General features: G+C 53.1%; 1 protein-coding gene and 1 long non-coding RNA gene across 2 annotated transcripts in view; one reads left to right on the top strand and one right to left on the bottom strand.

Moving 5' to 3' along the window:
• Nucleotides 1–12896, bottom strand: part of GSR (glutathione-disulfide reductase) — a 25509-nt gene extending 12613 nt beyond the window's left edge. Inside the window, exons 1-5 of the mRNA XM_029073742.2 lie at nucleotides 12610–12896; nucleotides 9338–9364; nucleotides 7274–7362; nucleotides 6265–6334; nucleotides 504–651 (exon numbers count right to left, since the gene is read on the bottom strand). Coding sequence (XP_028929575.1) covers nucleotides 504–651; nucleotides 6265–6334; nucleotides 7274–7362; nucleotides 9338–9364; nucleotides 12610–12879 — 604 coding nt within the window. The 5' untranslated portion in view covers nucleotides 12880–12896. The remainder of the gene's footprint in view (nucleotides 1–503; nucleotides 652–6264; nucleotides 6335–7273; nucleotides 7363–9337; nucleotides 9365–12609) is intronic.
• LOC114814686 lies at nucleotides 12345–20002 on the top strand. Its single transcript, XR_003762462.2, has 3 exons — nucleotides 12345–12523; nucleotides 13904–14082; nucleotides 19330–20002. It is a non-coding gene; the product is annotated as an uncharacterized LOC114814686 (long non-coding RNA).

Genomic DNA, 20002 nt, shown 5'->3' with positions numbered 1-20002 from the left:
CTTGCCTTCAGCAGACCAATGGAGGGTCCTCACAGGAACGCCTGAACCCTGACCTCAGTGAGAGACTCCCTCACCTTAGCAAACTGGGCCGGGCCTGAGTGACCCCAGACACAAACTCCAGGGGGGTTTACAAAACAAATCCTAGGCTTCTCACCAAGTGAAAGCCACAATTTAATTCTAGTCAAACCTTCCTTTCCTCTCTATTAACACTGTTGCTTCCTCAGTCAAATGGGCCTTGCAGACAGTATGGACAGAGCAGCTCGGACCAGGCAAGCAGGAAAGACGGTCAGCGGTTGGATGGTTTTTGCTTGTTGTTTTCTATCTGGGAGGAGGGAGGGCAGGCCCCACTTAACGTATGCGCTTGCGCATGTGCACACTTGTATGTGCGTGTGTGTGTGTGTGTGTGTGTGTGTGTGTGTGTGTGTAGGGGCAAAGGGTTCTAAGTGGGCAGGGTGAGCAGGTGCAAGGTAAGCAGGCCAGGTTCCTCACCTCCAGACCCTCACCTGGGATTTGCTGTTCGCTGGGAAGCGACGGTAGGCCTCCCGTGGCAATGAGAATGTGAGGTGCGCTATACTTCCTGCCGTTCACCTCGACTGTAGGCTCCGGGTCACTGGTGAACGTCGCGTGGCCTCGAATGATTTCTATGTGAGACTGGAAAAGCAGAATCACAGAAGAAGCTAGCGATGAAAGTCACCACTTAAGATGATTCCCCCTTTTGGATTCTCTGCTCAGGGTTTGGTACCCACATCATTTTGCATCAGGCTCCCTTCCTACATCACGGAACCCAGGAAGCTCTTGATCCCAAGAGGCAGAACGGGAACCAGAACCAAGCACCGCAAACAGCATTTGCAAAAGGGCAGCTAACGGGGCCCAGGGTGGTGGGGGCGATGGTCAGCCTGACACACACACATGGCAATCACAGCCGCTCAGGGAGGTCAGCCTGACACATGAATACAGTAATCACAGCGGCTCACTGAGGTCAGCCTGACACACATATATAAACACTTTCTTTCTCTCTCTCTTTCTCTCTATAATGATAACCGGTCACAGCGTCTAGGACTTGGAAGACATGAACAGGCAGCCCTCCTGGGGTCGGTGAGAGCCATGTGTGGGCGGCTCCATCTGAGCTGCCTTGTTGACTATTTCACCTAAGTTTTTTGGGTTTTGTTATTATTGTTGTTAGTAGTAGTAGTAATAATAATAATGCTGATGATGATGATAGCATTTTTTAAGTGCTGTACCAAGCACTGGGTTAGATACAAGACATCAGGTTGGACAGAGCCCCTATGCGACCTGACCAGGCTTTCACCTCCCTCCTTCCTCCTCGACATTTCACCTCTACTTGTGGAGTGCTGGACCACGATGATTCCCCCCCTCTGTCAGAGTTTGTTCCATCCGCCTGCACCCCTCCCACCGGACGGGCAGCAGCCCAGGAAGTGACCAGTGGGACCTGAGCGAAGGGCAGCACACCGGTAGCACATCTCAGCAGCAAGCTCCTCCCACAGGCAGCTCCCACCCACCTCTCCTGGGTCGAGTGTTTCATGGCCGGTAACTCTCCAGGGACACAGGACCAAAGTGGACATAATCATAAACCTGTGGGGCCATCCTTCAGCCGGGGGACTTGGGAAGGGGCTCCACAGGGAATGCAGGAACAGGCAGGTGGGAGGACAGGGTCAAAACCCCCGGAAGAATGAAGGGTGGCAGGCAAGGGGGGAGGGGAGGGAAGACAGGCAGGGGTTGGTGTTAGCTTGTTGTGGGCAGGCAACATGTCTGCTAACTCTGTTGTATTCTCTCAAGCGTTTAGCCCAGTGCTCTGCACACAATAAGTGCTTAATAAATACCATGGATAACGATGAAGGAAAGAGAAACCACAACTATCTGCCTCCACTCTGGAGCTCCCTGACCAGGGCCCACACAGGGGTGTTTCTGCACTGGCATGTCCCTGCCGGATGGACTTCAGCTCCTGGTGCCTGCTGAGCAGCAATGGAGGTAAGGGATTGAGGAAAGAGCGACTCTGACCCTCCCCCCCAAGCCCCATTCTCTCTCAGCTGTGGGGCAAGTTTGGCCTTGGCCCAGCTGTACCCGTGATTTCAGAATTCTCTGGCTCCTGAGGAAGAAAGACAGTGTGAAGGCCCAGCATGGAGGCAAGGGCTGGGGAAGGGGTGGACAGCAAGAGAGAAAGAAGGAGGAGGAGATGCATAGACCAGAAAGGAGTGATCTGGAGTCTCTAGGCAGGAGGAAAGCTTGTTTCTTGTTTTACACAGGGTCGCTGTCACCCAACCAAGCAAAACACCAAGAAAGCTGAGTGGAGCTGACATAGGAAGACCCGCAGAAACCAGGAAGCTCGGAGAAACCAGCCCTGATCTCTAGGAGATGGGGTGAGCAAAGATGATGACGATGATGGTATTTGTTAAGCACTTACTCTGTGCCAAGCACTGTTCTAACAGCTTGGGTAGATACAAGGTAATCAGGTTGTCCGTCATGGGGCTCACAGTCTTAATCCCCATTTTACAGATGAGGTAACTGAGGCACAGAGAAATCCAAAGTCACACAGCTGATAAGTGGCAGAGCTGGGATTAGAACTCAGGACCTCTGACGCCCAAGCCCGGGCTCTTTCCACTAAGTCACACTGCTTCTGTGGATGACGATCCAAACCTAATCCTGCCAGAAGCGCACATCGATCCCTGCTCTCATCTCCACCATCGAGCCGGCAGTTCTGTTCCAGGTGCCCGCGGGCCAGTGGGCAGGCTGACTGGTCCCAGATGAGCCGCCAGCCCTGGCACGCGAGTCTGGGCACTCTGCCCCACAACCAGAGCTGGGTAAGCCAGATATTGGAATGAAATCCCTTTTGGCTTTGATTTTGTTTCTTCATTTAACCAGCTGGCGCAACCCAGGCTACAGGGTAGGCTATTCTCGGGGCCAGATGTGGGCTGGGGCTTGGAGCCAGGACCCGCCGGGACACCCGGGGTCGCTGACCGGCTTTCGGTGGGGGCGCATGCTGACTGCGGTTTAAGGTCAGGAGCCGCTGGGGGAGCTGAATTGGGTCAGAAATGGAGGGAGGAGTTCAGTGCCTCAACTCCCACCCCCTTCCCTCCTATTCTCGCTCCTCCCACTCTCAAGTTTTCCCACCGAGGAGTTTCACCGGCAGCAGGTGCAAGGGGTGCTTGTGAGGAGGGGATGGGGGAAGAGAAGCAGGAGGGCCAAATCTCTTGAAAGTCTCAGCCCCACCGGGCACAAATTAAATCCTGCTTGATTGAACTACATTGGATGGGGAGGGAAAGGAGTAGCAGATATTGTCAATTTCTCTGATTTTACTGCCCCAGCCCCCTGGGGTGCTAGAGGCAGGCAAGATTTTATAGCTACTTGCAAGGCTGCCATAAAGGATTTTTCCCCTGCGGAAGGCTTAAAGAGGCCCCATCCAAATACAGAGACTTAGACGGAGCCATAGAAGCAGGCGATGGGCAACTGATATCAGAATTCACTCAAAGAAACCTCGACTGAATCCATTTGAGGAACTTGTCCCTCCAGCCCCTCCATCTCTTGCCCCTAATGACCTGACCATGCACTTTATTGAGAAAACTGAAGCCATCAGGCTTGATCTCTGTAAAATATCCTGTTTCTCTCCAGGCCCTCCCTTCTCCTGCCCCTTCGACTCTCCCATCTTTTTCAGCAGTATCTTAAGAGATCTCCTGCCTTCTCTCAAAATCCACCTCCACCTGCACTTCCAAACCCATCCCTTCACACCAATCAAAACACTTGCCCTCTCCCTTCTCCCCTTCCTGACCTCCACCTTCAAATGTTTACTCTCCAGTGGCTTCTTCCCCACTGCTTTCAACATGCTCCAACTCATAAGCCCACAACTCCTTCCAGTTATCGTCCCATCTTCCTCCTACCATTCCTCTCCAAACTTCTGGAGAGAGTTGTCTATACCCGCTGCCTCCACTTCCTCTTCCCTCCGGTTCTCTCCTTGACTCCCTCCTGTCTGGCTTCCACCCCCTTCACTCCACCAAAACTGCCCTCTTAAGGATCACTATCTCTTTCTTGCCAAATACAACAGCCTTTGCTCCATCCTAATCCTCTGTGAATTCTCAGCTTCCTTCAACACCATCGACCAACCCTTTCTTCTGGAAACATTATCAATCTCAGCTTCATTGACACTATCCTCTCCTGGTTCTCCTCCTATCTCTCTGGCTGCTCATTCTCCGTCTCTTTCACAGGCTCCTCCACTGCCTCTCACCCCCTAACTGTTCAGTTCTGGGTCCCCTTTTATTCTCCATCTACACTCTCTTGGAGACCTCATGCACTCCCTTGGCTTCAGCTACCAACCAACTCTATGCAGATGATCTCCAAATTTACCCCTCCAGCCCTGACCTCTCTCCTCTGCAGTCTCGCGTTTCCTCCTGCTTTCAGGTCATCTCTACTTGGATGTCCCAGTGACGACTCAAACTTAACATGTCCAAGGCAGGACTCCTTATCTTCCCACCTAAACTATATCCTCCCCATCACTGTGGACAACAACACCATCCTCCCTGTCTCACAAGCCCATACCTTTGGTATCATCATCAGCTCATCTCTCTTATTCAACCCACATATTCAATGTCACTAAATTCTGCTGATACAACCTTCACAACATTGCTAAAATCCTCCCTTTCCTCTCCTACTGCCACATCAATCCAAGCCTTTATCCTGTCCCGCCTTGATTACTACTTCAGCCTCCTTGCTGATCTCCCTACCTCCTATCTCTCCCCACTCGAGTCCATACTTCACTCTGCTGCCCAGATCATCTGTCTACAAAACCGTTCAGTCCATGTTGCCCCACTCCTCAAGACCCTCCAGTGGATGCCCATCCACCTCTGCAGCAAGCAGAAACTCTTTACCACACTAAAGGCTTTACTCAGCTTGCTCTCTTCTACCTTACCTCCCTGATTTACTACTACAACCCAACCCACTCACTTCACTCCTCCAATGCCAGCCTACTCACTCTATCTCTATATCATCTTCCTCGCCACCAACCCCTTGCCCACATTCTGCCTCTGGCCTGGAACGGCCCCTACCTTCATATACGACAGACCACCACTATTGCCAACTTCAAGGAGTGTCACCAAGTGGAAAGAGCACAGGCTCGGGAATCAGAAGATCTGGGTTCTAATTCTGGCTCTGAAGCATCTGCTGTGTGACCTTGGGCCAGTCACTTAACATCTTTGTGCCTCAGTTACCCCATCTGTAAAGTGGGGATTAAATCCTACTCTCTCCTATTTGGACTGTGAGCTCCATGTGGGACAGAGACTTTGTCCAATCTGATTAACTTGTATCTACCCCAGTACTTAGAACAGTGCTTGGCATATAGTAAGCACTTAACAATGACCATAATTATCATTATTATCATTCGAAGCCATGTTAAAAGCACATTTCCTCCAAGAGGTCTTCCAAGACTAAGCAGGCCTCAATTCCTCTTCTCCTACTCCCTCTGACGCCCTGGCACTTGGATTTGCACCCTTTATTCATCCCACCCTCAGCCACGCAGCACTTACATACTACACATCCATAATTCACTTACTTATATTAATGTCTGTCTCCCTCTCTAGGCTCTAAGCTGTGGAGGGCAGGGAACGGACCTACCGACTCTGTTACATCGTACTCTTCCAAATGCTTAGTGCAGTGCTCTGCACACAAAAAGGGCTCAATAAATATGATCGATTGATAAAACCACAGTCACTAGGAAACAGGAGAAGCAGTGTGGCCTCGTGGAAGGATCACAGGTCTTGGAGTCAGAGGACCTGAGTTCTAATCCTGTCACTGCCACTGGCGTGTTGTGTGACTTTAGGTAAGTCACTTCACTTCTCTGTGCTTCAGTTTCCTCCTCTGTAAAAACAGGGCTAAGATACCCATCTTGCTTCCTCCTTGTGGGATGGGACTCTGTCAGATCTGCTAACCTCGTATAAACCGCGGCATTTAGAGGACTGCTTGCCACAGAGTAGGCCCTGAACAAATACCAGTTATCATCATCAAAGGCACCGTCAGTGCCCACGCCCACACTGTGCTCCGCAGCTTCAGCAAGCCCAGAGGCAGGAGAATGCAACTCGCAGAGGCAAAAGTTCCCGCTCCAACCCTCAAGCCGTTGGATGGCCACCCACCAACCGGATACCTCTGCCTACCCCCGGATAGACCAACACTGCTGAAAGGGCTATGGGAACCACCGTCTGCTGCCCCGAGACACAGAGTCTGATTCCTTTCCCAAAAAGGCCGGAGTCTCCGCTTACAAACCTTGTTGAGGTTGTTTTGATAGATGGAATTCAGTCGGCTCACGTAGGCGTCCCGCTTTTCTTTAATCACTCTGCAATGAAACCAAAGTTGCTCCGGGGGCCTGGGCTCTGCTGGCCTGGCCGGACGCTTGGACGGACCCCGACTTGCGACGACCCAGGGAGGGAGACGCTGACACCCACCCAGATCCAGACCCCAGCCCGCCCCACTGCCTGAACCACCTGCCCTGCCCCAGGGGACTGGTCCTGGGACACCCTCATCTCGGTGTGGCTGCCACCTGTCACCGTCCCCAGTCCTCCCCCACTGCCTGCCCCTGTCAATGACCTCCCAGCCCCTCTGGAAGCGGCCTTCCGGCTGGCCGGCAGCACGAACCCTCATGGAGCTCAGGGACCTCAGGCTGCAGTGCTTCAACACCCAGAGGTGGAAATTCAGTACAGGCAGGCCCAGGCAGCTCAGAGCCCTTCCAAGGCCAGGCCGGGACCATATCCTCCCTGCATAAGCTACTTCACACTGGTCTGCAGTGAGACGATGGGCAAGTCACTAAACCTCTTGGGGCCTCAGTTCTCTCCTCTGTAAAATGGGGAGAAGACACCTGCTCTCCCTTCCTCTCCCTCAGATTTGAGCCCTGTGTGGGACAGAGACCGTGTCCCATCTGATCATTATTTTGGAGTAGTTCAAGACGCTGGGAGGATCTGACTTCCAAACAGCCTAGGGTTTTAATTTCCTTTTCACTGTTCGTCCATCCAACTCAATACCCCCGTGGAGTCTGGGTGAAATGGGGGCTCAGAGCAGCTTGGAGAATGGCCCAAGGTCATCCTGGCTGCCCACGTCCCTCCGACCACTCTCTTTCCGAGAGAAAATACCCCACTTCCCCCAGCCATCAGGCCCCGCTGTCCCTAGGGTGAGCCGGCAGCTGCGGCGCCATCCTCTAGGAGACATTCCCACCCATCACCCTGCCTGGCCACTGGCCCGTGCCCCACAAAGCGAGCCAGCAAGGGGGGCCCCCGCTCACCGCCAATTGAATTTCGGATCGCAACTTTGAAAGCCGTAGTCCACCTGGTCGTGCATGAATTCCGAGTGGACGGCCGTGTTCCACATCACCTGGGAAGAGGGACAGGAAACGGGCAGGCTCTCAGTCCGGGCTGCCCTGAGTCTGGCACCGATAACGGACACTCAGAAGACACCGAATTTGACATTAAAAATACTTGACTTTACACAATGAAAAACAGCTCGGCCCAACTCTGGAAACGTGATTGAGGCGACTGATCTGGAGGAATGGCTTGGCATATGCCAACCACCTGGGAGGTGCCTGTCCTGTTCCAACTCCCCCATCGGGAGATGGGCCCATTACAGCCGCAGTGACCGAAAGGACCTGCTGGCGAGGAGTGACCTGACGCCCAGGAAATGACAGGAAAGGACCACTAAGTGGGAGCCAGAGGAACCCTGGGAGAAGATTTGTGACTAGGTCAGCCAGTCTTATTTATTGAATGCTTGCTTACTGTTTGCAAAGCACTCTACTAAGTGCTTGAGAGAGTATGACACAACGACAGACACATTCCCTGCCACAATGACCTTGCAGTCTAGAGGGGGAGACACACTTTAATGAAAATGAATACATTACAGGTATGTACCTAAGTGCCGTGGGGCTGGGAAGGTGGGGTGATGAATGAAGGGAGCAAGTCAGGGCAACACAGAAGGGAGAGGGAGAAAAGGAAAGGAGGGCTTAGTTAGGGAAGGCATTTTGGAGATGTGCCTTCAATAAGGCTTTGAAAAGGGGAGAGTAATTGTCTGTCGGATTTGAGGAGGGACGGCGTTCCAGGCCAGAGGAAGGATGTTGGCAAGAAGTCAGTGGTGAGATAGATAAGACTGAGGTAGAGCAAGAAAGTTTGGGCTGTAGTAGGAGAGAGGCAAGGTGAGAGAGGAGGGGGCAAGGTGATTTAGTGCTTTAAAGCCAATGGTAAGGAATTTCTGTTAGATATAGAGGTGAATGGGTAAGCACAGGATGTTCTGACCATCATCGATCCTGGGTAAATGAAATTTCCTTGAAGTATTCACCAGGAGCCTGAGAGGTTTTTCAGTGGGGTAGCTGTCTTTTACTACATCAGAAGATAAGAAGTAAAACCCCACCTGCCACGACTCTACCTGGTGGTCAGGTGACTCTAGCTTCCAAATCCCACTTTCTGGCCTCTCCCACACACCTCGTCCCCAGGTTCCACCTTAGTGGACAATAAAGTGAATTCCCCGTGGCTCCGGTGAACCAGCCCCTAACCTGTGCCCCCAAGCAACTGTCACAAAGAAGGTTGGGGAGGAAAAGTCAAAGCTGGGCTGTGGGCGAGCTGTGGCTGGTTGGGGTGAATTTAGGGTAGGGCCTTACGGGGCGGGACGTCTGTCCCCACTGGAAAGTGTTAAGTAAAGGCCAGCCTGGAGCGAACGCCTGAGGTCGCACATGGGTGAGCTGAATCGCAGCAGGGCAGGCTTCGCTTTGGAAACAACCGGTTCCCCGTCCCCCCCCTCACCTGGCTCCGATGGAGCCCTGAACTGGGAGCTCAGTTGGTCCAGAGCGATCGGTCCAAGGGATCGACTCATGGGACCTCGGGCAAGTAGGGTGCACGGCATGGTAACACAGGCCTCTCCACAGCAGGACTTCCTGCTGTGCCTTCCTCAGATCATGGCCTAGTGGCAAGAGCATGGGCTTGGGAGTCTGAGGTCTTGAGTTCTAATTCCAGCTCCTCCACTTGTTTGCTGAGTGACGTTGGGCAAGTCACTTCACTTCTCTGGGCCTCGGTTCCCTCAACTGTTAAATGGGGATTGAGACTGCGAGACTGCTTGAGACTGTTGGATCAGTCACTGAGTCCAACCTGATCACCTCGTATTTATCCCAGCGCTTAGAACAGTGCCTGGCACATAGTAAGCGCTTAGTGAATACCGTAATTATTATTATTATTACTATAAACTAAATGTTCCCAATGGCCCCTTCCAAGGGGCAGGGCCTGAGCAAATGGGCAGGGGCGGGATGAAGAGGGGAGGGATGAAGAGGGGATGGGAGGATAAACCCCCCCCCACGAAATCTACCTACCTTTTTGGGCACACAGCCAACATTCACCTGGAAGAAGCAAAGAACACAGTGTAAGTTCTTTAGACTTGAGCAAACAAAACACCCTTCAGATGTGGTCCATGTGAAACAACAAGCTTTCCTAGGCCACTAGTGGTGGGATGCCCTGACCTGAGACCAGGGGAAAGCACAAAGAAAGGAAGCACCAAACTCATTCCCCACCCAAAGGGAGACGTACAAAAAAATGCTTAAAAATATAGTAATTGGAATTCACAGTGGAGAGCAAGTTCTGGCCTCCACATCGATACAGTGCCAAGGAAAAGGTTGTGGGAGCTATGGAAGAGCTGGAGGCAACTGCTAGGCTGGATTGGAGTGATGAAAAATGAATTCAGTGGCCATTTGCTTCCAACACATGACTTCCCCTCTAGAGTGTAAGCTCACTGTGGGCAGGGAATGTGTCTGTTCATTCATTCATATTTATTGAGCGCTTACTGTGTTCAGAGCACTGTACTAAGCACTTGGGAGAGTACAAAATAACAGCAAACAGACACATTCCTTGCACACAAGCTTACAGTCCAGAGGGGGACACAGACATTAATATAAATAAATAAATTACAGATATGTACATAAGTGCTGTGGGGCTGGCCCGGAGGATGAATAAAGGGAGCAAGTCAGGGCAATGCAGAAAGGAGTGGGAAAAGAGGAAAGGAGGGCTTAGCTAGGGAAGGCCTCTTGGAGGAGATGTGCCTCCAAATAAGGCTACGAAGGTGGGGAGGGTAATTATCTGTCGGATATGAGGAAAGAGAGGGTTCTAGGCTAGAGGCAGTATGTGGGTGAGGGGTCAACAGCAAGATAAATGAGATTGGGGTACATTGAGAAGGTCAGCATTAGAGGAGCCAAGCGTGGGGGCTGAGTTGTAGTAGGAGAGTAGCGAGGTGAGGTAGGAGGGGGCAAGGGGATTGAGTGATTTGAAGCCATCGGTGAGGATAATAATGTTGGTATTTGTTAAGCGCTTACTATGTGCTGAGCACTGTTCTAAGCACTGGGGTAGACACGGGGGAATCGGGTTGTCCCACGTGGGGCTCACAGTCTTCATCCCCATTTTACAGTTGAGGTAACTGAGGCACCGAGAAGTGAAGTGACTTGCCCACAGTCACACAGCTGACAAGTGGCGGAGCTGGGATTTGAACCCATGACCTCTGACTCCAAAGCCCGGGCTCTTTCCACTGAGGAGTTTTTGTTCAATGCAGAGATGGATAGGCAACCACTGGAGTTTCTTGGGGAGTGGGGAAACACATCCCGAACGTTTCCGTTGAAAAATGATCCAGGCTATTGTACTCTCCCATGCGCTTAGTACAGTGTTCTGCATGCAGTGAAGTGTCTAGTCAATATGACTTTGCTTCTCTGTGCCTCAGTTACCTCATCTGTAAAATGGGGATTAAGGCTGTGAGCCCCATGTTAGGACACGGACTGTGTCTAACCTGATTAGCATATATCTAGTCCAGCTCTTGGGACAGTTCCTGGCACAGTACTTAGTACGGCGCTTTAACAACTACCATATGCTTGGCATTTAAACCCTTAACAAATGCCACCAAGACTATCAGTAGTCATAATCATAACCACATGGCCTGTGATCTCAGACGTTGCTATTTTTCTATCTCCTGGTGACTTCTCACGATTTTTCCAAACTTTGCCCTTAGCTCCTGTCGCCTAGTCACCAAAGGTCAGCAAGAAGAAGAAAAAGAAGAACAACAACAACAAAAAGAAGAATAGTTATAACAAAAGTAGTCACTGTCGTGCAGATTCCTTACTGAACTCCCCCCAGGGCCCTGCTCAGCGCTCTGCACAGAGTAAGCACTCGATAACTACTGCTAGCGGTGGATGGGTTACTTCTGGCCGGTGAGCCCGGGCTTAACCTGTTCCATTTAAATCCTTTCTCCGGGTCCCTTACTGCACGGTGCAGGATCCCCCGGCCCGGGGCCCGGGGCTGCCAGGACTTTGCCGGCAGCAGTGCCCGGCTCCGTGGGGGTGCGGGGAGTCTGGGGGGGGGGGGGCCCGAGGGTGAGGGGGAAGGGGGCTTTGCGGGTCCGAGCCAGGGGGAAAGGCGTCAGGATGCCCGTCGATGGGCAGGGATTGTCTCTATCTGTTGCCGAAGTGTACATTACAAGCGCTTAGTTCAGTGCTCTGCACATAGTAAGCGCTCAATAAATACTATTGAATGAATGATGCCCGGACAAGGAAGCTACGGTTTATCCGCCCTGTTGCAATCCGGATTAGGAGCGCAACTTTGAACGGACGGACTTCCCGATCCTGGCTGGGAGAGCGGGCTGAGGGTCAACCTGAGGGCAGCTGCACCGAGGCAGACTTTGCCCCGCACGGTCAGGGATGACGAGGGACCCGAGGGCCGAGCCCCCGGGGTGCGGGGAAAGGGAAAAAGGGGAAAGGGGAAAGGGGAGGGGGAGTTCATCCCGGCCGTTTCGGTTGGAGAGGAGCGGCAACTGGTAAAGCTGCTGGCGGCCGGGGATGAGGAAGGCCAGGCTCCTGAGCAAGACTAGGCTCCTGAGGAAGGGCAGAGTCCTGAGCAGGGCCAGGGTCCTGAGGAAGGACAGGATCCCGAGGAAGGGCAGGGTGGTGAGGAAGGACGCGAGGAAGTCGGGTGCTGAGGCGGGGGCGGGGGAGATGCGGGGTCAGGAGTGGTGGAGAGGAGGGGGACCCGGTCAGGGTGTGAGGATGTGGGGGACGAGGGGGAGAAGCAGGCCCAGGAGGGAGTTTGGGGATGGGGGAGAAGCAAGGAGAGAGCGGGGTGCGGGGAAGAGCGGGAGGAGCAGGCCGAGGAGGGGGTTTGGGGATGGGGGAGAAGCAAGCGGGGGCGCGGGGGGCGGGGAGGAGGCAGGCAGGCAGGCAGGCAGGCAGGCAGGCAGGCAGGCAGGCAGGCAGGCGGGGGCCGGGGAGGCCGCGGGACCGCGGAAAAGCGCCCCGGCCCGGGCCTGGGAGTCGGAAGGTTATGAGTCCTAATCCCGGCGCCGCCACTTCCCCGCTCTGTGGCCTTGGGCGAGCCACTTCATTCCTCTGGGCCTCGGCTGGCCCATCTCTAAAATTGGCCCATGTCTCAAACGGGGAAGACGACGGCGAGCCTCGAGAGGGCCAGGGATGGGGGGGCATTGTCCGACCCGACCCCACCCCAGCGCCCGGGAAGTTGCCGGCCACCTGGTAAGCGCTCAAAGCATAGCACGGTTCTTATTCTTAAGGGGGGGGAGGGGAGGAGGACGGGGGCCCGGGGGCTTGGTGGCACTCACGCAGGTGCCCCCCAGCTTGCGGCTCTCCACCACGGCGGCCCTGGCGCCCAGCTCGGCGGCGCGGCGGGCGCTGGCCAGTCCTCCCGAGCCGCCGCCGATCACCAGGAAGTCGTAGTTGGTGGCGGGGGCTGCGGGGGCTGCGGTGGGGCAGCGCGGGGGCGGCCTGGCGGCGGCGTCCATGGGGCCCGGGCAGCGGGGCCAACACGACACCGCCCGTCGCCACAACCCCCGGGACACCAATGAGCCCAACCGCCGCGGGCAACCCGCCATGCGCGCGGAGGGGCGGGCACCGGGCACCGGGGGCGGGCAGGGGGCGGGCAGGGGGACGGGACGGGCAGGGGGAGGGCGCGGGGGCACAGCGGGGGCGGGGCTGGCCACCAGCGGGGACAAGGGGAGGGCCTCCTCCTGCAGGAAGGCCGCCTCCTCCTCCCTTCCCCGTCCCCTCCCCTCGGCACTCTGCTCATTTGCCTAGTTAATGTTGGTATTTGTTAAGCGCTTACTCTGTGCAGAGCACTGTTCTAAGCGCTGGGGGAGACACAGGGGAATCAGGTTGTCCCACATGGGGCTCCCAGTCTTCATCCCCATTTTACAGATGAGGGAACTGAGGCACCGAGAAGTGAAGTGACTTGCCCACAGTCACACAGCTGACAAGTGGCAGAGCTGGGATTCGAACTCATGACCTCTGACTCCAAAGCCCGTGCTTTTTCCACTGAGCCACGCTGTTTGTTTAGTACCCTATTTCTTTTATTCATGAGGTGCACATCTGCTTCATTCTATTTATTCATTCATTCAATAGGATTTATTGAGCGCTCACTATGTGCAGAGCACTGGACTGAGCGCTTGGAATGGACAGTTCGGCAACAGAGACCCTCCCTGCCCGTTGACGGGCTCGCAGGCTAATCGGGGGAGACAGACGGACAAAAACAGGACAACTTAAAAGCAATAAATAGAATGATGATGTTGGTATTTGTTAAGCGCTTACTATGTGCCGAGCACTGTTCTAAGCGCTGGGGTAGACACAAGGGAATCAGGTTGTCCCACGTGGGGCTCCCAGTCTTAATCCCCATTTTACCGATGAGGTAATTGAGGCACCGAGAAGTTAAGTGACTTGCCCAAAGTCACACAGCTGAATCAAGGGGATGGGCACCTCATTAACAAAATAAATAGGGTAATCAAAATATAGACAAATGAGCACAGTGGTGAGGGGAGGAGAAGGGAGAGGGGGAGGAGCAGAGGGAAAGGGGGTCTTGATGATGTTGTCTTGTTTCGTTCTGCTTTTCTGTCCCCCGTTTAGGCCGTGAGCCCGTCACTGGGCACGGAGGGTCTCCATCTGCGGCCCAGCTGTCCATTCCGAGCGCTTAGTTCAGTGCTCCGCACGTAGGAAGGGCTCAGTGAGTGCTGTTGAATAAATGATGAATGAATGACCGAGGGGCGGGGAGTCCGGGAGGAAGGGCCACCAAATGCTCTGTCACGGTGAGTGAGCAGGGAGCGCGACGGCGGGGCGGTGCCCGGGACGGTGCCCGGGGTGGGAAGGGGAAGCTGCCGGCTTCGTCCGGTCTGCCCCGGGGGGCCCCGGGCCAGGGGGCAGAGGACAGAGGGCAGAAGGCAGGGAGGTGGCTGCGCCACGACCCCCGGGCACCGCGGAGGGCTGGGGACCGGCCAACCCTGCTCCTGCGGACCGGCGCCGCGCCAACGCGGGAAGCCCACCTTCGAGACCAAATCGACCGTCCCTCTCGCTGCCCACGACGGGCGACGGACCGAAAAAGGTCAATTGATGGATTGTCAAGGACGAAGGGGTCAAGCGGTGGGCTCCGAGGGCTCCCTCCCCACCGGCCGGGACCCCTTGGAACCGAAGGGCCGTCACCCGCCGTGCCCACCGTGCCCACCGCCCCCACCGCCCCCGCTGACCTTCCGTCACACCCGCCGTGAGGAGTCATCATGTTAACAAGGACAGATTGATTAACGAAGGACTCTGTGTGACAGGAGTGTAGGAAAGACCGGCTTTTAAAAGGCTGACCTATCATCCTTAAGGGTAGACCGTCCTGCAGCTTTCTGTCTTCCATCTCCCCTGCCTGTCACTCCTTTGTGGTCATTCACAAGGGTGTCATGTGGGCAGAAATGCCCCAAACCAATAGCCCGACAGTCAAGCACAGTCCACTTCTGCAGTAAGGTGGTTGAGCAGTTGGGACTTTTTTTTTTTTAAATGGTATTTAAGGGCTTATGAGATAAGTCCCGCACAGTCCCCGACCCACAAGGGACTCATAGTCCTAATTCCCATTTTACAGATGAGGGAACAGGCACAGTGAAGTGACTCGCCTAAAGTCATAGAGCAGGCAAGAGGCAAAACCAGGATTAGAACCCCGAGCGGAAAAGCAGCATGGCCTAGTGGATAGAGCCCAGGCCTGGGAGTCAGAAGGACCTGGGTTCTAATCCCGGCTCTGCAACTTGTCTGCTGTGTGACCTTAGGTAAGTCACTTACCTTCTCTTGTGCCGCAGTTATCTCATCTGTAAAATGGAGATCAAGAATATGTACCCCAGGGACTGTGTTCAAACCAATTTGCTTGTATCCACCCCAGTGCCTAGTACAGTGACTGGCACATAGTAAGCATTTACAAAATACCATTATTATCATTATTATTATCCTCTAATTAGAGAAGCAGTGTGGCTCAGTGGAAAGAGCTCAGGCTAGGGAGCCAGAGGTCATGAGTTCAAATCCCAGCTCCGCTTGTCAGCTGTATGACTTTGATAAGTCACTTCACTTTTCTGTGCCTCAGTTACCTCATCTGTAAAATGGGGGTGAAGACTGTGAGCCCCAGGTGGGACAACCTGATTACTTTGTATCCTCCCCAGTGCTTAGAACAGTGCTTTGCGCATAGTAAGTGCTTAACAAATGCCATGTGACTGTGGGCAAGCCACTTCACTTCTCTGTGCCTCAGTTATCTCATCTGTAAAATGGGGAGTAACGGTGAGCCTCACGTGGGACTACCTGATTATTCTGTATTGTCCCCAGTGCTTAGAACTATGGTCTGCAAATAGTAAGTGCTTAACAAGTACCATTATTATTATTATTATTATTAATAAATTCCAAGGCCTGTGCTCTTTCTCCTAGGCTTTGCTCCTTCTCTATTGAAAAGGTAGAGTGTCCCACCTCTCTTTCCCTTCCCCCTCCTAGCAGAGGGGTGGCAAACTGCCCCATTCTCACTAGACAACCCCCCCCCCCCACCCTTTTGTGCGCCAGCAAATTTAACAAGAGTAGGGTCAGACGTGTGAGCTTCAGGATGAGGGTGAGTGTGTAGGATAAGACTCTAGCTGTAGTTTCCCAGAAGAAAAACAGGCACCGTAAACCACGAAAGGGGCAGTTTAGTGAGTTGAGGAGAGAAACAAAGTCCTGAGAGCAAATGCCCTGGTCGGATCGTTACATCATCGAGAAGCAGCGTGGCTTAGTGCAAAGAGCACGGGCTTGGGAGTAAGAGGTCATGGGTTCTAATCCCACCTCTGCCACTTGACTGCTCTGTGACCTTTGGCAAGTCACTTCACTTCTCTGTGCCTCAGTTCCCTCATCTGTAAAATAGGGATTAAGACTGTGAGCCCCACGTGGGACAACCTGATTAGCTTGTATCTACCCCAGCGCTTAGAACAGTGCTTGGCATATGGTAAGCACTTAACAAATACCATTATCATCATCACTCGAGATTGGAAGCTCCTTGTGGGCAGGGAACGTGTCTACCAACTCCAGTATATTGGACTCTTAATACAGTGCTCTGCACATGGCAAGCACTCAATAAGTACGGTTGATCGATCGATTGACGATTGATCACTGTCCTTTGGAACAGTGGGATGAATTTGGGTAGCCGTTTGGCTTAATGGAAAGCGCATGGTCCTGGGACTCAGGGGACCTGAGTTCTAATCCTAGCTCTACCACTTGCCCGCTGTGTCACCTTGGGCGAGCCGGGTTTAAAATCCATGTCCTTCGGACTCTCTCCAGGCCCTTGATTTTTCCACTATGCCGTGCTGCTTGACAGACAGTATGGCTTATTTGGAAAACCAGCCTTCAAATCTACCAGCGCTTTGCCAAGGCTATGCCTAATTTCACCTAAACTCTTATTTCCTTCTCGGACCTATGACTGGAATTGCCCTCTGGCTCATCCCTCGGGATTTATTTTAATAAATCCCGAATTGATTCTTGAGTCATAAGGACATCCATCCTTCCTTCCTCCGGTGTGGATAGACAGACTAAGGAGGACTATTATGTCCTGGAGAAAGAAGATTCTGCAATAAGGGTGTCCGAGCTGGGGAGTCAGCCCCAAGAATGCTAACTCTCTTCCTCAGCTCCCAGAAATGAAGACAAACAACATTGGAGGCATTTCTGAACTGAAGCATTGAATAAAAATGACTCAAGGGGGGAGGGTAAAACTGAAGGTAAAGGATTGTAAACTCCTGGTGGGCAGGGATCACATCTACCAACTCTGTTGTATTGTCCTCTCCCAAGCGGTTAGTATGGTGTTCTGCCCATAGTCGGTGCTCACTAAATACCATTGCTTGATTAATTGATAGGTCAGGCCCTTGGATTTGGTGGGGTAGAACACCCAGGGGAAGGTCAATGGGAGCCCAAGCAGGACGTGTCCAAAAGTTGTAACTGGCCCAAGAGCCCGGAAGGTGCAGAGGGTCTGTAATGATTTCTGAAAGGAGAGGATGATGCCATCCTCACTGGGAATCGGAAAGGAGCCTGATCCTGTACCACGGGGCCCATCTGGAGGGACGGTGCTCAGAAGAGAAGGGCCCCAAGTCGCCCGACCAAGGGCCAGATTTCCCAGTGCCCATACGCATAACACACACCTCTTCGGCATCACGTTTGCTGCCATTTGGGAGTCCCCATCCCACTCGGCCCTTGGGGCGCCCCTAGAACCAACAGGGCTTCACCATTAGTGATGATGCTGTATATTCGGTGCTTAACACGTGCTCAGCCTCTGGAGGGGGGGAGATCCAACTTGGTGAGATAGACAAGGTCCCTGTGGTTGTATTTATTGAGTGCTTACTGAGTGCAAAGCATTGTACTTAGCACTTGGGAGAGTACACTATAACAAACAGACACATTCCTGCCCACAACGAGCTCACAGTCTAGAGGGGGAGACAGACATTGATATAAATAAATAGGTAGATTTAATTCATTACAGATAATAATTATTAATTACAGATATAAATCTGAAAGGGAGAGAACTGGATTCTTACCCCCATTTTACAGATTAATAAACTAAGGCCCAGAGAAGTTCAGTGGCTTGCTGAAGCACACAGAGCAGGCCAGGAGCAGAACTAGGACTCAAACTGGGATCTCCTGCCTCTTGGTCCTGTGCTCTTTTTTCTCCAGGCCAGGCTTCTTGGTGTCCTCATGGCTACAGACTGCAGGTTCCTTGGTTGATCCGAGGTGGTTCTCAGTATAGGGGCAACTGCTCTGTGCTCTTGGCTCCCAGTGGGGTTCTGGCAAACTGCAGGGACTGAGTCGATTTAGGGAGAGTGGTCAGTCCCAATTCAGCCAACATCTCTCTGGCCTTTCAGTGGCCTCGAACGCCCCCGGCCAGCCTGCGCCGGGTTCCCTTGACATTGCTGTAGCCTGGCCAGCCAGGGTGCATCCCCGGGGAGCCCAGGGAGCTTGGGGTGCTGCCAAGCGAGGAACCAGGCCAGAAACCAAGCCAGCAGAGAAGCTTGCCCGCATGCCCCTTTGGCTCTTCACCTAGGTCACCGGTTCACCTTTTTCTCTCTCCAGTCTCCCTGAATCGACACTGAGAGGTTTCAGAAATTGGGTCTGAGGAAAAGGAGAGGTGGGTGTGCTGTGGAAGGAGGAGAACATGAGGATCCCACTCCCAATCCTGAATTGCTGGATGACTGGTTTGGGCCCTGGCCTGCGGAGCTACCAGTGGCCCTTCTGGGAGCTCTGGCTTCAGCCGCTTGGGGGCCCGGAGGTCTCAGAAGAGTTGGTTTGCATAATCAGAGCTTAAGAGACAAGCAACAGTGAAGGGCAGAATTATTATTAGGCACTTATACAACACTTCAGATTTGCAAACTGTTTTGCAATCCTTTTAATTAGTCAGCCCTCTCAACCCCCCTGAGGGAGAGATCGCTGTTGGAATGTCAGGTTACCCAAGAGTGCAAAGCCCCTGGTCCCCCGTCTTCCTGTTCCTTGATCATATAGTCTCTCAGACTGTGGTTCTCTTGAAGGCCCTCCCCCCGCACCCGACGACCGCCGGCTCTCACTGTGGAGTTTTGGTTTGGGATTCGAACCACTTGATTTCCAAAGAGTCGGCTTCCAGGCAAAAATTTCTGTTATTTCTTTCAGAAGCGTCTTGACTCCCCCCACACCCCGAATGACTCAACTGCGTGCCACTCTTTTCCCCCTAAACCCTCTAAATCCCGACTTTCTCTTTCCGGGGAGCAGAGGAGCTCCATTCATGGCCACTAGATTGGCAGTTGCTTGTTTCTTTTGTAGGTTTCCCAACAACCTCTGCACGTGCTTTGTGCTTAACAAATAATCTTGGTCATTGATAGATGTAGGTCTATTTGGAATATGGGCCGTTAAAATAATTTTTCATGATAGATTGCCCCACAATGTGATGATTTTGGGTGTCGTTATTTAGGAAGGAGATTTTCAATAATTCACTTCTGCTCTGCTTCTCAGGGTCTCTCATTGGGATTAGAAAATAAACTGTTTCTTTATTTTCATTTCAGCTACACTGCTCTGCCTTTACTTAAGCCCGAACAGCACTGGGGACATTGATCCGTAGGAGGACCCCAGAGTGGCCTGTCAGGGAGTATCACAGTTTCAGCCACAGTCAGTCATCTAATCTTTCAATGGGATTTATTGAGTGCCTTCCAGTGCCGGGCCCAGTGCTGAACACTTGTGGGGAGAAGACCGGGAGCTAGACGTACATTCTCCACTCTTGAAGAGCTGGTGGCCTCACAACAGGACTCTACTGACCCATGCTTCTGGAGGCCTACAGGTGCAACATACTGTTGCCAACTTGGAGGGGAGACAGGGGAAGGGAACACAGTAAGTGCTGAGGCCACTCCATCACTGCCACCACAGCCAACAGCAGAAGACCAAACCCCAAGATGAAGGGAGGGAAAAGGAACTTCAAAGAGTCACCTGGCATCAAGCGTCTTTTCAGAGCCCCCATCTCTGGCCTCCAGTTAACGTGGAGGAATTTCAACTCCCTCGTCTCCCTCGTCTCCCTCCCTCCCGCCTGTCTGGAGTTGAGACTCAGAGCTGGAAGTCGCAGTTTCTCTTAGAGAAAAAGGCCATGGTAATCCTACTCTTTGTCCAGGTGCCATCCCCTACTATGGCAGGGAAATCCAATCAGTCAATCACCCAATCAATCAATGGTATTTATTGAATGCTTAT

The sequence above is a fragment of the Ornithorhynchus anatinus genome, chromosome 10 (assembly GCF_004115215.2).
Source record: "Ornithorhynchus anatinus isolate Pmale09 chromosome 10, mOrnAna1.pri.v4, whole genome shotgun sequence".
Classification (NCBI taxonomy): Eukaryota; Metazoa; Chordata; class Mammalia; order Monotremata; family Ornithorhynchidae; genus Ornithorhynchus; species Ornithorhynchus anatinus.
The sequence above is the reverse complement of the archived record's forward strand: the minus strand, read 5'-3'. Positions and strand labels throughout refer to the sequence as shown.